At 38.9% G+C, this 18,322-nt stretch overlaps 1 protein-coding gene across 2 annotated transcripts in view; it reads left to right on the forward strand.

Annotated features, from left to right (window-relative positions):
• Positions 1-18,322, forward strand: part of DCLK1 (doublecortin-like kinase 1) — a 249,288-nt gene that overhangs the window by 195,388 nt on the left and 35,578 nt on the right. For both annotated transcript variants that reach the window (XM_009327719.1, XM_009327720.1), the window contains exons 6-9: positions 8,443-8,527; positions 9,887-9,995; positions 14,922-14,979; positions 15,751-15,870. In XM_009327719.1, coding sequence (XP_009325994.1) covers positions 8,443-8,527; positions 9,887-9,995; positions 14,922-14,979; positions 15,751-15,870 — 372 coding nt within the window. The remainder of the gene's footprint in view (positions 1-8,442; positions 8,528-9,886; positions 9,996-14,921; positions 14,980-15,750; positions 15,871-18,322) is intronic.

Genomic DNA, 18,322 nt, shown 5'->3' on the forward strand with positions numbered 1-18,322 from the left:
AGTATTATTTTGACATGTTCAGACTTGTGTCTCCTCTTGAACTGCACTGTTCTGCAGTGTATTAAGTCATGCAATATTAGAAGTTCTTTTGTTGAAATCAGTAAAATCTTTAACATTCATTATCCAATGTGAAAATTGCTTTTCAATTTGTAAAATAATTCAGCAACAGCACATTATATTTAGTTATTTTTATCTTTAAACCATTTTCACAGGGCATATATGACTGTAAAATTAAAATTCTGGGGCATTAATATTGTGGCTATAAATGTCTATTATAAGAAAGGGTACATAATGTTAAACAACCTTGAAGAACACCTGGGTTGGGATTGTGTCGTGTAGTAATTGAAATAAATAATAGTGTTTGCTTTTACAGTTTCATACTTCACACTGCGATGTGAACTTTATATAGTGCAGTATGTTACAAAAAATGTCCTCCAACTCTAAATGTTAAAATGAATTAACAGTAATATAGAAAAGAACCTCTGATCAACCCAAGTTTACTGTTTTGTCAAAAATAGTGGAGAAATGAACAAACAGAAAATCTTTATGGTGCTAAATCACCTCGCCACTTGATGAATACTTAGATTAATGTTGTCTGTGCTTTTTCTTGTATCCGATTAATGGCATACAACTGAATACAAGATGGTTCTTTATTTAATCTTCACTTTCAGTTTATCTGTTCGTGACAGGATGAGAACTTGTAACTATGAGTGATCAAATAGAAAAATAACCTTATGTCACGCAGCCAGCAGTAGCTTTACATGCAGAGCAAAGTAAGGAAGCGGTTGTCACGCTCTTTGGAAATGGGTGTGCTACCCCCCAGGAAGCCCCTCCGTTCGGAAAGCAGGGCTTGCCAAGCAGAGCGGAGGCTATTCTGAGCTGTGTTTGCTGTTGTAACACCTTTCGGCCGGCTCGGTTTGCCTCTTTCACCTTGCACCTGATCCGAGACTGGCTGAGCGCCCTAACTCCCCGCGGAAGGCAATGGGTATGTAGATACATGTGTTGTGTACGCACACGTTAGCGAAGGGTTAAAAACACACGCAGTGCACACATACATATTCATATGCATTTTAATGTCTGCATGTTGATTATATTCAAATTTTTTTTAATTAACCCTCAGCAGTGAAGTAAGAAAAAAGCTGTACTGTATTCAGCGTGTACTTGTTGTCTGATGTTATATGAGGTAATTAGTTTGTGGTTTGCCCTGCAATACAGTGTTTTGGAATTTGGACTCTAGTGAAAGAGGAGCTAACGATGTTTGTGCTAAGGCCTCTTCATTTTGTTAGTTGCACTATGATATTGTAAATATTGGCACATTTACAACATAAGTTTAAGATTTTACAAAGTTATGCATACAATTATTTTTTTTAAAGAAAAGTGCTTGGATATTTGCTTTTTAAAATATACCATTTTTGTATTAATGTGATGCAGGAAACCAAAAAGAAAGCTGTTGATTTATCAACAAAAAATGTAAAACTTGCAAAAATAAATGCTGATGAATGTTTTATTTCATACGATCAGCTGAAGAAAATCACTTTCATTTTTGTGCCATTGTTTCATCATACTGTGTTGTACTTGTGTTTCATATTTGACCATGTCATCCTGGTTGCAATTTGTTGTTTCGCTAGATTTAACATTACTGTAGATTATTGTAAGCGATGTAATAAATATATTTAAAAAATACACACTGTTCAGTGAGTTTATTTTGGAAACATTATTAACAGGCTTTAAAAAAATACTTGCAGTTGGTACTGCTTGTTCATTTTGGATCAGCATTGTCCATCTAACAGTTCACTTAGTACAAGCGTTTGGGATTCATGCATCCTCATAGGTTCCTTTAAATAGTAGATGCATTCAGTGCCTTTTTAAATAATAAACTCTGGCCTCTAGTGTGCAGATGCAAAAGATCCTTCAAGGAAGAGTTTGGTTTCTAACGGGTCTTTTGGAGACAGTAAATATACCTGCCTTGAATTATGGGTAAGTTTGTGTGCACGCGACGGGGTAGATTTGAAGTATGAAGTGAGAAATTAGTAGACTATCCAGAGCGAGGTACCAGCTCCCTGCTGACAACTCAGCTACAGCAGCACTCCTCTTAAGACAAGTATTAGGAAAATATGCCTGTGAAAAGCTAAGAGTGCTGAAACATACCCACAGTGTTTTAAAATAAGTACCTTGTTTCCTTGATATATCTTTCCACTCCTTAAAGATACATATCTATAGCCTAGTTTTATTTTTTGTTGGGCGGGGGCGGGGGAAGAGAGACGTTACAATTTCTGACATGTCATCTGCCAGTCTGATGCTTCAGCTGATGTTCAGACACTCTCCCTAGAGGGATCTGTGGGCCTGATAAAAGTTCTAGATTTGAAACCCTTTTGGTTGCTAGTAAATAGGTCTGCCTAAAAAAGGTGTGCAGACATAGAAAGGAAACAATATTACAGAAATGAGGAAGAGTAGAAACAAAATAATCGAGGTTTCTGTCTCTACCAAGTAACAGTTAAGAATACCAGGAGAGCTTTTAAAATACAACTCAGATAGATTAAAAATAAAAGTGGTGATTGTGCTGTGCCCTTAATTAGGTGGAAGAAGTAAGAACCTCCTTTGATGGCCTTTCAGTTTTTATTCTGTAGCTGAGTGGAAGATTTTACCTGTGTATAACTTTAGAGAAGGAAAAAGGAAACCTTCACATTGCATCACTGCACATGTAACTTTTTATGTTAACCGCAGTACGGATACAGTAATGACAGGTCAACTGCCAATACCATGAATCTGATACTTTTTTTTTTTTAGATCATCAATCTTTTCTGGAGGATGCCAAAGGTTGGGTGAGCCTACAGTCTGAATTATGGCTCAGCTTTGGAAGCAGCTGTTAGTGGAGGTTAGATTTAAGTTTACTGTTAAATACCATATAGGAAACCGTGTTGGTCTTTCAGAATTGCCTTGTTATACAAATCAAATGAGTGTATAAGCAGTCGATGCTGCAGCTTAATAAGAGGATCCTAATAAAGTGCTTCAGCTCGAAAATTTAACTTCAGTCTGTGAGCTCCATTTCCTTGCAAACTCTCCCATTTGTCCCTTTATCACTCAAAGAAGAAAACCAACACAAGTTCCTGAATGACACACGCCGGATTATTGCTTGTGTCATTTGAACTTCTCTCTTCTCCAAGCTGTGTAAATCCTGAATTGCATAAATGAACGAAAGAATATCATTTCCCTGTGTAGGGCCTCTCTAAAGTCAAGTGTCTAACAAGACAGGGCAGGATGTAGAACCGTGGATAAACAGCAGGTTTGCATACATTTTTTATTATGCCTTTCCAGATGAAGCAGTTTATAAATAAATTTGGATCTTATGTGTCAGTTTAGTGCAGTGTCCGAATTTGAAAAGAAAACAATTGCATCATTTCTCTTTCTATACATTGAATTCCATTGGCTTCCATCCTTTCGCGTGAAGATTGTGGATTTGGTGTTTCTCCATGAAGTAATTTTTTGCCAGCTCTGTGCTGTTTACATGAAAACTTTTTTCCCTGTCTCAGCTGGCTGGGCCAAAAAATGTAAGTGATTAAACAAAAGAAAATCAAAAACATTTTTTGCTGGATAGAGTTGGGAGAAGGAGTTTCAGTTAACCCTTTGCTTCTCTCTAAATTGAATAATAAAAAAATGAGTTTGTCTTCTTAAAAGTTGTGTCACAATATATTATTTTACTGTTTTAAACCAGCTGTCCTCTGCTTTACCTTTTGTTCTCTGGAGATGTACCATTTTGTTTTATTGACTCACTTATTTCTCACTTAACGCTGTTACGTATTACAGGAGTTTTTTGAGCCCTTCAAAGTCCTTCAAAGCTAATACCTGCACTGGACTGTTGTCTTTATTTTGCCATTAACCGTGATGATCTTTAGGCTAAGGAATTGACTATGTCAGGAATTCATGACGGCTACCTTGCAAAAGTTATTTATAACCAGACTGAACACTAGTATGGGCTCCAAAAGAGGCGAGCATGGTCGCTTAACTGTTTAGTTTTGGTTTTAATGCTATTTATCCTTGCTGAGTTGAACTTCATCTTACACATATTACTGACACACATAGCTTTTTGTATGTTTTTTTTAAATTCCGTAGAATTCTTTAGAATAGGGAAAATGTTAGGAGGCATCATTTAAAGATTAATATTAATAATTCCCTTATCCTGAGCCTCCTTCCTGAATTTACACTTTGTTTACTAATTTTAATCTTCGCTTCATTAAGCCCATTTCTAAAAGAGCAGAACTCTGCAGGAGATCCAAACTTAGCGTTACACCTGTGTGCATTTTTGTTACTCACATTTCATCCAGATGCTTCCTTCATGCTAGGAAAATACAAAGGAATCTATTGTTGAGAGACTTTGTAGACTCCATATGTGCTAATAAAGGTTTTGAGAGGTTTGGAAAATATAATGCAGTGGTTGGGGTTTAAGATTCAGGAATCTGAATTACATTAACAAACTTCAGAGTCATACTTGTTTAAGTTTCTTTTCGTAACTGCTGATACTGGTAGTCCACAAGAATAATTCCAGTGGGTTTAAGATTAATTTAGGACAAAGGTGAGTATGGGGAGAGAGAAATTACAGTAACATTTATTTTACTGCCTTTTTTTCATGGATTTAGCACAATTTCCACTGAGATACAAACTATTTACAAAACAGTTGCTAAATAAATCTCCCAGTGAGACATGGATGAAACTCTATAGCGCTAATGTTTCCATTCACATCAATGAGATGTGTGGTGTGCTGGCCATCTGTTATATAAACCTGAATAGGATCAGAAATCCTTAGGCCAAAGACCTGATTTTTTTGTGCCATCGCTTTTATGGAGGTGTGCCATAAAAATGGCCATGTGCTGGCAACCTGTGCAACTGGACCCCTTTAAATCTGTGTAAAAGTGATGACATCTCAAGCACCTCAGCATCTCTTAAAATTAAAACAGCTAATTGCATTAAGGTCTGTGTGTTGAAGAGATTATACTCTTGCTTAGAGTTTGTTTTTCCCCCCTCCCCATCTTCAATATCCCTGATGGGGTCCACAGCTGTGAGAGCAACAGTGTGCATGACAGACTGCCTCACGATTGGCAAGCCAACTGGAAGGAACACCGAGACCCACAAGGATTGCTGGACCCAGAGGGCTTTCAGCTTGTGAGAACAACGAGCTAATTAAAGTCTAAATAAAAGGAATGTCCTTCTAGCTGAAGTAAAGACAAATAAATAAATGCCTGCGTGTTGTTCCAGAGGACTGAATAAAGACGAAAATATTTGTGTCGTGTTTACCTAGTAACGTCTCTTTAATTGTGAAAGGGGGTCCGTCAGCAGACTTGGTGAATATATGCAAATGTACAGCTCCTGATTTCCTTTTAATCTATTGTTTTAATAGGAGGGGTTCGGCAAAGGTAATGAAAAGTATGTGTTTTCTTCATATTTTTTGATTTGTTTAAAAATGTTAAAGTTTAAAGTTTTAAAAACCGCAGTATGCATTTTCAGCAAATGTGTTCTTACCTGCTGCTTCCTTGTCACTGGCGAGCTCTGCTGCTGCTCACACGCTGGTGCTTCGCACGCAGGTCTCACTGAAGGGGCTGTATGCTTTGTTTGCAGACCTATGGTACAGTATATGCTACTAATGCATCACTTTAGTTCTTCTTCAGTTATGAATATAATTTTAGCCTTCCCATCCTTATGTAGTGTCAATATGAAAAGAAATAGGGGCACTTAAAAAAATGATCTCATACTGATGTTTTATTTCCTTTAAATGTTCTGTGGGCCACTTTTTTTTCAGTTTGTTTAACTAAACCTAGGCTAAATACATGTTTAGGGAGGTATACCTAAGACAGCTATTTAGGAGTGAATTTAATTTCAGTCGTGTGTAGGCCATTAAGACTATTTGTATTTAAAGTGAAGCACTTGCTGAAGCGCTTTGCTGAAATGGGCCCTCGAAAGAGTCTAATTTTGGAAGGACTGAGCAGTCGCAGTTCTCAGCTAAACCTCATCTTGAGGGTCCTTGAGAAATTAGGTTCCCAAACAGAAATTTGAGTCTCTCTAGGCACCCGTTCTGAGAAGATGTGGCCACTGAGTTAGGTCTCGATTTTCACGTCTCCCATTCTCACAAATGAGAACAATGGGTGCGAGACTCCATAAAGAGACCGTCAGACTGCTAAAGAAAGCTGCAGCGGTGTGTAGTCGGCAGTCTTGATCTAACATCTGCTGAAAAGTGTAATCTCGCTATTTAAAACACAAAAAAAAATATGAATAAAGTAGTTGTTTGATAATCTATTGAAAATCTAGCACTAACCTTTTTGTGTTGTACCCCTTAAATGTTGTAAAGATTCATTCCTGACTGTATATGTAACAAATATTAAACATATTTAAATTGTAATTCCTTTAAGAGAATACTGTGGAGTGGGAAAAGAAGTAAGAAATTGGATGCCTGGCCTAGGAAAACAAACAGACACAGCAGAATGAGTAGAGAAAACATGTTTTTCTGCTTATTTTACAAGCAGGAGAGTGTAAAGGAAACAATTCTCTCATTACATGTGTATGAAAATAGGCTTTGAGAGTGACTTCTCCAGGCATGAGAACTCCTAGTATTTTCCTGTTACGTTGATCCTCATCTGCTCATTTGTTCAAAAATGAACCAGAGGTAAGTTTTTACTGAGACGTCCTGCAAAGTTTAGCACAGGAATAGCACACACATAAACACGTCCTAATCATGAAACAAGGGCAGCAATATCTCAGCGAACTGCGTAGAATCAGTCAGTGCTCACTTCTGTTGTCAAGAGGCAGCAAAAGTAGTCCAAAAACTGATTAATGCGATTTTTAATTCTGGTCAAAGCTCAGAAGAAATGCTTGGATGGATGAAAGGAATAAGCTGGGGTTGATTAAAAGAAAAAAAGGGCAAAGAATCTCTTGGTAGGCAGGATGTGCAAGTTCTCAGGATTATTTAGTGAAAAATAGGCCAAGTTCAGCCTTTGTCTAAATCATCTGACCTTAATCTACTGCGGGAGAAGTTAAAAGTTAGTCTGTTCAAATGAACTCGGCACGCTGGCCAGCTTTTAACTCTGCTGACTGCCTTCTCCCTGGCTCCGTACTCTGCAAAAATCCCAACTGCTGCATCATTAGTTATTCTTGCTCCAGTCGTCGGCTGTGCTCTGCGGTGGCAGAGGAGAGAGATCATTCCAAAGAAGCTGTATTAAATTTGTGAAGTGGGTTGGCACCCTGGCTGTGGGCATCTAGATACCTTGCAAACACAGATAAGGAACCGATAGTGTTAGTTACATGCAGTACAGCCTGCAGTTTGTGTAATATATAGATTGAAGGAGGTAATTAAATACTGCAGCACTTTGTAACCTTTCAGTATGCAAACTATGTGAACCCGAGAAAGTTTTAGTTTTGGAAATCCTCTGAATACTTCTCACTTATGTTGCAATACAAGGACCTGAGGAAATGCTCACTTTAAGTTTAAAGGACCACTGTTACATTCGTAGCTTCTGGTTTCCTCTGAAGATGGGAGAATCCTGAAGATACGTTTGTATGATTGTTACGCAGCACAGGATAAAAGTTCTGGGTGAAATCCAGTCCATCTCGTATGTCTGTGTAGTTTCATCCATCTACATGCGTGATGAAGCAGTCTTCCTAAAGTATATGCCTGGAGTCCATACGTAACTGAGAGGCATTGATAGGTGCTTTGGAAGGCTTCCCTGGTGAGAGGATGTCTGCTATACTTTTGGCCTCCAAGCTGGGTGGCTACGAGTCTCCTTCTAGAGACTACAGAGATACCGTCCTCCCCCCATTAACTGCATAGGCAAACACTTGCTGTGCAAGCACTTAAAACCCAGGTAGAGACTCATGCCTCAAGTGAGCTATATCCAATCAAATGCTTTTGCAAAAAAGCAAACATTATTCACCCTGACATTTTATTTTCTCCATACATTATCGTAATGATTTCTCCCTTCTAGAACACAACTGGAGAGGATTTCAGCAGAGGGAGGTTTGCAAAAGTGAGGAATTCCGCCCATAACAAAGCCAACTTCAGTCAAAACAGACATTCATGCTTCTAGTGCCTGCTGGGTTAACGGTGTCACTGAGAAAACAGTCTCCTGCCTGCAGAGCGCATACAGCTCCTCAGTTTTCCCTGCCAAAATGTGTGTGGAATAGGGAGAAACTAATGGACCGTACATAAAAGCGTTGCTGCACATTGCTGCACATGATGGATCAGGGATATCTCCATGTACGTGTGGGTACCAAAGGTGTAATTTCAGTGGAAAAATTGGACTCTTCCCAAGCATCCGCATATCCCTCCACCAAAGTAAATTGATACTTTACATAGGGAACACTGAAGACTCTCTGGGACGTGTGTCCAGCAGAAACATGCTGCGGGTACTCGTGCTCCTTAAAAATCATCTGTTTTCATTTGTGTCTCTCCATTTCCAGAGCTCCCAACACAGTGGCTCCTCTACCTCATTAGCATCCACCAAAGTTTGCAGCTCTATGGATGAAAATGATGGACCTGCAGAAGGTAACATTTGAAGGCTGACATTTCAGAGCAGTCAATGTAGTGATAACAGCAGCTGTGTAGGAAATGAGTCATTCTTCCTGCCAGAGAAGGTGGGAGCGTTGCGGGCTGGATGACTCTCTGTGAGGAGGCTCATCAGTCTTAGCAAACCAGTTAGATTCACTCTGGATCAGATTGGATCTGGACATCTTTATTCAGAGGTGTGTTTGTTGCATGATACTCTAGATATTAGTTCTGCAGGTGTCACAGTGCTGACTGTATTATTTCACTAATTTTTTGCCTCGTCTGGCACGGTACTAAAGAACATGCTGCAGTCCTGGGTCTTTACTCAGAAATGATTAGTCTCACCCCATACTAAGGCTTTGAGCAAGTTGGCTAAGGGATAGTGTCTGCTCCAATACTGCCAGTTGACGCGCACATATACTCTGTGTGTGTATGCTTGCGTCTGACAGTAACTCTTCATGCTGCCTGTGAATTCAGGCAAACCCCAGCCTCCTTGTATCATAACATTCACTTTTAATACTAAACTGGAACAAAGGACAGATAAAGATACAGTTAAAAGCACTGTCTTAAAGAGTGTAAATTCAAGCTGCATTTTTGAGAGGCATTTTTTTTACTTTACAATATTTATATGGTAGTTTGTATCAGCTGCAGTTTACAATCAGCTTTTAGAGGCATGTTAGGTATTTGTAACACGCTATTTCAAATACATTTAAAAATAATGGTACATGACTGAGCACTAAAACACATGAAACTACAAACTTTTCTTATGCTTAGACACTGTGTAATGCAATTTCACCTAAACATCTGGTGCCCAGGTTGCATGCGAGGTAGTATTATTGAGAACATTTGTTTAAAAACTAAATATTTAATATTGGGGGAGGGGGAGAACTAGCACTTAGCACATGAGGAGTTTTATGGATGTCTCAGTTTACAGGATGTAATAAAATAAGTGCTTGAGTGTTGGACTTCTTTGGTACATATATTTAATCATGCTGTGTCAAGGAGTTCCAACCCTTTTTGGAGGCTGGTCTGCGCTTGTGCAGATCACAGAGGCCTTTTCATAATTAAAAAAATACAATTTTGGTTTTGTCCTGGGGGCATATTGCAATGGGAATGGTAAACTATGTAACACTTGAATGGTGGTATGTTTGAGCCCCAGAAGTCTTATTTTTCATTATTGTATCTGTGTGAAACCTGTTGAGTATATACAATGTCAGCAGCATGGTTTCACTGTACAGTAAGTGAGGTACTGACTCTGAATGGTTTCCAGGCTCCTAAACCATAGACTTAAAATGCATGTTATGTGCAACATCTGTGTTTCCTTCACTAACAATAAAAATGTACTAATGATTCTTTCAGAAGTGTTGGAGGAAGGTTTCCAGGTTCCAGCATCGATAGCAGAGCGATATAAAGTTGGAAGGACTATAGGAGATGGAAATTTTGCTATTGTGAAGGAGTGTATAGAAAGGTGAGGAGGATAATATGCTTATTACTGTAAAAATAATCATTAATGTCATGCTTTTTCTAGATCGTGTCTTTATTTGTATAATATAGGATGTGTAATAAGGTAATGTCTCAATGCCAGATGGAAAAACTAGACTAATGCCCTCTCATATGAAAAGAGTGAGTCCAAGGGACAATCTATTAATTTAATTCTTTGTGGGGTTTATATGGATTTCTTTCTGCTGCACTCCGCATGATTTTAACAGTTCTTTGTGTTAAATCTTTCTTGTTGCACTGAAATAACATCTTTTCTTGCAGTATATTCTTGCAACTCTCCCTTTACATTAGACCGATGAAATATTTCACATGTAGGAGCATTCTGTAAAGAATGTAATGTTGGGAAGTTTTATGTGTGCGGTGTAGTGGTGGTGGTCAGCACAAAGAGCTGACTGTGGATCCACCTATTCTGCCATCTGACACTGAAGAGTAAACTCTTCCATGTTTATCTTTAATTAAATGGGCATCTATCTCCCGCTTGCCTGCTTTAAGACATTATATGAGCTCCATCCAACTTTAGGAGCCTGCACTGCAGACATCAAAATCTAACTTCTTCAGTGCCCTTTACTGTTAAGAGGTGAGAACAGTCACCCTTAAAGACTGATTTTAGAAATCCACTCCAGGTTAGAGAAGTCACAAGTCACCTCAAACATCGGTGTTTCTAAATCTGGTCATGCAGGTCGTGAACCAGGTTTGAACTGGCTCTACCCAACGTTAAGAGTGTAAAAAATAGGGAACAAAGACAGAAATGCTCTGAGCAGAACTGCAGGTGCCTTTTGGTGGTATTGTTAAAAATAGGAGAAAATGGGGTAAAAAAGACAGAAGGTACCTGTGTGTGAAATGATTGTAACGTTGCCCATGTTAGACAGTAGTGGTGCAGAGAAGGCAAAAAACTGCCAGAGCTAGAGATGTCCAAAAGAAAGAACAATAGAGATGTCAAGGTCTGATAACAAAATTCCACAAGTGAAGTTTTATATCCCCTACTACCATATCCTAGAGAGGGGACTCTTACAGAAGACTGTAACCTCTCCTTTGGGCTCAAAGAAAGAACTTTTGCCCTTTAGCCTGTAAGAATGCGATATTAACCCTAAAGGGTAAGTCAGGATTAGATCTCATGGCAGATGGTGATAAATAAGCTTGGCTGGTTTTAAGCTAGAGTCTCTTTGGAAAAAGACAGGTCCCACTCTGCAACTGAAAGAGTCTGGCAAGTCGGAGACCATGAAGACAGCTGTTGGGGAAAGGGGGAAGAGTGGATTCCGTATCAGCTGACGGTGTGCTTGTGGGACTTGGCCAAAGCTCTTGCGAGGCCTTTAGAGCTCTGTCGGAGTGAGTTCATGGTGGAGCTGGTCATCCAGAGGGCGATAGCTGTTCAAACGCCAGGGTCTGAACACTAAAATGGGGAATATGGAAACCTAAAAGAAGCAAAGCAAAACAATATGAAAACAAGAAAACACTGTAAAACCCTATGGAGGGGGCATGACTAATGAAAACCATGGGTGAAAACATGTAACTAAGGAAAGAGAAAAAGGCAACCTAAAAGTAAAGTGAGTAGTGACTGAGAGAAACGGATTACAAGGAAAAATAAAAAAAGGTTGAGGTTTTGATACATTGTCATTCAGCTGAAAATGCCAGTTGTGCCGAGACAGTTCAAATGTGCTAGTGTGCATTTTACAACTCTTTCTCAAGCTGAGAGAAAAGACATGAACAAAATTAAATATGGGTCCCACCACACCTAAAAATAATACTGATTACAGTATCCTCCAGAGCTTAAATGAAAACTGTTTCCTGTCCTTTTGTCTCTCCTCCTGGTCCCAGAAATATCCGATAACACAATGTATCTAGTGAATATGTGCTCAAATAGCATGGTTACTCAGGTATTCCCAGACATATATATTCCCAGACAGCCTGCGGTTCTGCAGCTTACTCTTACGGTCTCTGAACCATACCATTCCATAGATCCCACTTATATCAGAGAGTTACTACTTTGGGAGAGCTTGAAAATTAAAGTAGAATTATTTCTGTTAGTTTCCACTTCTTAAGCAGTATACCCTTGCCATCACAAGTGTGGAAGGAGAAATTAAAGGCTCAGGGGGTAAATTAAAGCCAGTACATGTAAAACCCCTTCAAAAACATTCTTCACAGTCTTTCTAAGCAGAAAACACCTCACTTCAAAGTCTGATATGTCCATCATTTGCAGAGCCAGAATTGATGGGGTGATGCTTGGGACAGAGGACTTTTCCACTTTCTTCTGACTTACAATTCCTATGTGCATTAGACTTCAAAGAAATAGCACCATGAGGTGTTAAGCAAGTAGGAATGGGCCATGTTACACATCTTCACTGATCGCATGGATACTGCATAGCTGTGGAGTCCAGCCCGTGTGCACTGGTTAGCCACTCTGATGCTTCAAGTGCGTTCACAGGCATCTTCCTCTGACAACGAACAGTCTAAATAGAAACCAAAAACCATCTTCAAAATTTTCACATCGGGACTTCTAAATCCCATTCTGTGCATCTGTGAATGCACGGGCACGCACACACACACAAAAATACATTTAATGCGCACGCAAAAATGCTGAAGATAGATAGATTTTTGTCTCCAGTGCAATGGAAATCTCCGTGAACTTTGCACAAGGTTAAAACAGCCAGGGAGCATGGCACGGAGCCCTGTTACGAGCTAGAGGTCTAACTCCGTGCCCTGCATTAGTGCTGTGGGTCCAGACTTTTATCCAGCCGTAACGTGTTTCCTACTTCATGTGGCACCTTTTTATTGTTTGGGTTGAATGATAGGCGAGAGGTGATATGCCCATTTCACTGAGAGTTTCTGGCGTGGCTGTGCATATTTTTTGGCGGGTGTGTAAGTTGCAGTGCTGCTGACAGCCTGCGGTTCTGCAGCTTTTTAGGGGAAAGGATTTGCATTATCTTAGCTTTAATTTTCTTTTTACCAAAACAAAGAGCAGTCAGAGTTGTCATCTGCTCGTTACATATCTGCTCCATCATATGCGCAATTTGTCCTGCGGTGTTTTTATATGGGTTCATTTTTAACTTTCAGATACTTCCAAATTCTGACATTTCCTCACTAGCTCAGATTTCCCAGTGTTTTGGAGTACATGGAGTCTCCCATGGCCAACAAAAACCATCAATTTCCTTTCTCATGACAGAAAGGAAGCATTCCTAGGGCAACCGAGCAGCTTGAAAGAAACTCCTATCGAAAGAGGGCATATTTTGTCTGAGTTTGAACCCCAGATATCTTAATTTCTAATATTGCTTCTCCTACCTCCTCCTTCCATTCCCCCAGAATAGCGTTCATACCTCTGCCTGTCCCCTCACTGAGCTGGGACTGTAGCTGCCAAACAGCAGCACCGGGAAGGGGCACTCCATGTGGAGTGTGGCCCATTTCTGGGGGCTGTAGCATTAAACCCCGTTGTGGGGGAGTATAGATATGAGAAGGTTTTAATTTTTCTTTGCTTAAGTCTTGAACAGCCGTGCTGTACTTCTTTCCCAAGTCAGAAATGTCATCATCCAGTGTGATTTCTTTGCACAGTTGGTTAATTGATGTCTTAATACAGACTGTCTTTGCTCCCTGCTGACCTGGGAACTCAAACAGAATTAATATTTTGGTTTTTTTTTTTTTCTTTTTAATGAAGTCCCCATTTTCCCTTAAATTAATACCTAGTGGTACATCATTGCCAGAGGATAATGCCCATGCTTAAATATGGCAATGAAAATGCCCAGTCGTTTTCTTAATGCAGTGCTTTCAGTTTATGACTCACTTTGCATGTCCTGCTTGACAGACTGCACACACTTTCAGGCACATTCATTTCTCTATTTAACTTACTATATATCAATTTAATGTATCAATTTAACTATGTTTTGCTAAATGAAGAATGAAAAAAACCCACCCCATATGCTTGAGAGGTTATTTTTTTCTTTATTTTTTAACCAAACATATGCCTAAGGGCAATGTATTCGACTTTTGTAAACTCTTTAGATTTTTATTACAAAATGAAAGTGTTTCAGTAAGAACTTTTTCTTATATTATCCATTCTTCATTTAACCTTATAGTGAAACTAGAGCTTGTGAACAGAGCTTCTTGGTATCGTCCTTATAGCCATCTTCAGGTTTTGTAACTTGGTTAAAAAATATTTAATATTGTTGTTGATATTATGAACTTGTCTACGAGCTTAGTTTTCTGTTAGCATTCTATATAATAAATATCTATGTATGTGGTAGTGAAAAATATTACATGGTTTCCAAAAAAAACCACCTAAAAGGAAATGTGTTCTTATCCTGAACTAATTCTCTATAATTTCTTACTGTCTCCAGAACCTTTCATATTCTGTCCCATAAACATCATATTTAACTCTGCTAGGTATCATATACTTACTGAATACAAAAAATATTGTTCCTAAGACTGACTTTTTTATTTTAGTAGTTGCGAGTGCTAAGGTAAAACAAATGACTCTTCATTTTAAGTAAAAAAATAAATGTATTTTCCATGGCTTGTATTTTTTTTGTTTAATAGAAAACGAAACTTTTTGTTTTTGAGAAGATTTGGATCTGTAAATACTATATAATATTTTTACATAAAACTGCGGAAGAAATAACGAATACCACTACAAAATGAAAAAATCAAGTGATTTTGTTTCAAAAACATTGAAATGTCTTCATTTAAAAAAAAAAATGCTTAATGCTTTTTTCTTGGGCACACATATTCAATAAATGTGGCTCAAGTTCACAATTCCAGACAGATCCAAGCCTCATTTCTCAACAAAACAAATACTTGAATAGAATTCTTGCCCAGACCTACTGTGCTCAAATGACAAATATAAACTCAACTGAGAAAAATAGTCAATGTGATTGAACATACAGTTTTTTCTTTTCTCTTTCCTCAGATCAACTGGTAGAGAATATGCTCTGAAAATAATCAAAAAAAGTAAATGTAGAGGAAAAGTAAGTACAAAAAAATCAAATGAGACCAAAAGATTTTTTTTTCCAAGAAATATTTTGTGAGAGATCACTCTGGGAAGCTGTTGGTATTTGTCTTCTTCCTGGCAAGTGTAAGAATCTTTTTTTTGAAGCCTTTGCCTGCCCTCTGGAGACCCTTGGAGTATCAGTATAAAAGGCTGCAATGTGCCTTTCTAGATGCGTGTGTTGATTCTCCAGTTGGTTGGTTGTGGGTGGGTACACTCACTCCCCTTGCTCTTTATCCCTGCAATTATGTCCTCTAGCTTTCATAATCCCAGATGTTATAGAAAACAAAAATATAATACTAATAATTACAACAACACCGGTCACTATGTCTAAACAGTATGCAAGGTTAATCAAATTGATGTCAGTTTTATAGTAAGTGAATTTCTGTTACCTTTTGAAATCTATAACAAATGTTCTCTGAGAAGAAGCTATCATATTTTTAAATGGAAAGATTCTGCATTGGAGAAAAAAATTCAGAAGCTTCCACATTTAACTTTTCTCTGCCTCAGAAATGTGTCTTTTCCTCCATTTCTTTTTCTATGTTCTATTCTGTTCTTCTTTCAGTTGTCACACTGATGTTGTTTCTAGATGTGTTCCTTCCATATTGCTGGAGGTAACATCTGTTACCTTTTTAAAAAACCCTGAAGAATCCATGCAGGTCCCAATTCTCTCTACATTTTCCACTGTACAATGGAGGTGAAAGTTTTTCCCACCAACCCACAGTCATTAAAGGTTTCTTTTGTGTGGCAGGAACACATGATCCAGAACGAGGTATCTATTTTAAGACGAGTCAAGCATCCCAATATTGTACTTCTGATTGAGGAGATGGACATGCCAACTGAGTTGTACCTTGTTATGGAACTTGTAAAAGTGAGTATTTTGGAGACAAGCTGCTTATTAAGAATTGTTTCAACCATATTGAGAAATTTCATGGTATTAAAGCTTACTAAAAATCATGGAATCACAGAATAATTTAGAATGGAAGAGGTCTCTGAAAGTAGTCTTGTCCAGCACCCTACTGAAAGATGTGTAACCCACTGTCAGATTTTTTTTTTTATAGCTTTCAAATGTTTCAAATATTTGTCTAACTTTCTGTTAGCCACACTCAGAAGTGCTCTGTGGACGGTACTTTGGAGATCACCAGTTTTATTTGCTCCCCCAAAAGAAGTCTCTTTAGAAAGTTTTATCTTAAAGAAACGCATCTGCCTTGGGGTGAACTGAAATTATACCCAGTCTGAATAGCCATAAATACCAGCCTTCAAAATTCAATATTCTTTGATAAAATGGTTTAATTAAATTTTATTAATTTATGTTAAATTTAAACAATATTACCTGTCTTTTTTCTCTACTGATTTATATTAACACATTGTCAGGCTTGCCTCCTTGATAACAATCTAAATTTAAGCTGGAGGAGGGGGGAAGTGAAAGAGAAAAACCTGCTATTTAAAGCATGGTTTTATTCTGAAAAGTAAGTTTGTGAATGCAATATTTTATATTTGGGACCCTATTTATTTCTTCATAGTAACTTCCAGATCTCATGCATTTATTTCACTTACTGGTGGAATTACATATTCAAACTGGATTATGAAACTCAGACCAGGTCATCTCTTGCCCCCATACTGTCAACAGTGCAGTGCAAGAAGTATGAATTTAGCTCTCGGTTCTGGTACTAATACACAAGCATGTCACTGTGCATAAAAGGTGGTAAAAATACATTTGAGTAAATTGTACAAATTAGGACAGGAAACCACTGAGGACATCTTGTCCTCCATACTTACTTTAACAGAATACACCTGTTTTTCACATGCACTAATGGGATTAGCGATTCTCCTTCCTTCCTCAGCTATTCTGTGGGAAGAAGATCTTTCCAGCAGCCGCCTCCATTTCTGTATCTTGATCAGCACGTTCTGCTGGGGCAGCCTATCATGCCTACACCTGGGAAATTCAGTTTTAAGTGTTTAAGGACAAAGATTACAATAAAGCTGTGCAGCAGCAGCATTTGTGTGCAGGCCTGTTGTATGTGCACGCTCAACACTTGTGAGCAAATCAGGCAGTCGGAACCCTGGCAGCCAGATAACTTGCACTTATCTTAAACTAAAAGTGTGGTCACCTTCAGTAGACATCCTCTGTATCCGTGGTTAGAAACAGGCACCACCAGAGGTCGTGAGAGAAAGCAGTTTCGGCAAGCAGGATTGTTATCTGCTTTGCTCTGGTTGTAGGTGGAGATTAGGGGATGCTCTTAATGTAGGTACCTCATCGAGATGTTAGATAGTCCCAGGTCCAAGCGTTTCTTAAAGAACTTCTCAGTCTCTGGAGAATGAAAAGTTTTTTGTTTTGTTCCATTATCCCCTGTGCTCCGTGGCAGCAGTGGTGATAGAAACCGTGTTCCCAGTGCGGAGTTGGGAAGCTGTCAAGTGTGGCCCACGGGTGGATGGCCACAGATTTTCCCTGTCCTTGTGGCAAGCTGGGACAGCCTTGTTATCCATGAGAAGCTCAGGCCACGCCCCACAGCTTAGGAGATGGCAAGATTGTCCTCTTAGGTTTGAGTCTGCCCGATGCCCTACTTGGCTTGAGTGGTGCTATGGAGCTTATGGTCCAGCTAACCCTGCTGTCCACCACCTCCAAACTCTGAGGAAGCACACTGGGGCATGCTGGTGGCAAGGAGCTGACAGGGTACCCAGCATCCCCATTTAGTCTCTGATGGAGAGGTTAAATCCTAAGAAAAAAGCAAAATACTGGTACTTTTCCACACCACGAATTCCTCTGTGTAACCAGTCCCAGAAGAATTTCTTCGCCTTCTTCATAGTCACAGCCCTCTCTTGCACTCGGGAGTGCAATGTGAAATAGCACAGCTTCGGATCAGATGCCATTAGCCATCTAACACTATTTTTATCATAATTACTGCTCTTTTCTATGATAAGTGAGCTCACTCTGAGATCCATGTTACTGTAGTTTTTTCCCGGTGTCCATGAGAGCTTGTTCAAAGGTACCTCAATACTCTTGCACAGCGTTGTAATCCAATGTAGCCACAGCTTCAGCCTGCATTGACAAATCCTTCGTCTTGGCCCCACGAGGTGTGCTGAGAAGTAAAAGCTGTGCCTTGTCTAACCTGCCAAGATGTAAGCACATAGCTGGTTTTATGGGTGCAACCTGCTGTGCTATTCATGCTTGAAAAATGTTCAAACTGTAGTCTCCAGTGGATTTTTAATCAAAGTCCTACTCAGCTAAATAAGAGAGGAGGGGACTGAAAAGTCTTACAGAATAACTAGCCTGAAAGATGTGTATAAAGAAAACCATCCATTATATTCACTTTCTGGAAAAA

Source organism: Pygoscelis adeliae, unplaced genomic scaffold (assembly GCF_000699105.1).
Source record: "Pygoscelis adeliae isolate BGI_AS28 unplaced genomic scaffold, ASM69910v1 Scaffold14, whole genome shotgun sequence".
Lineage (NCBI taxonomy): Eukaryota > Metazoa > Chordata > Aves > Sphenisciformes > Spheniscidae > Pygoscelis > Pygoscelis adeliae.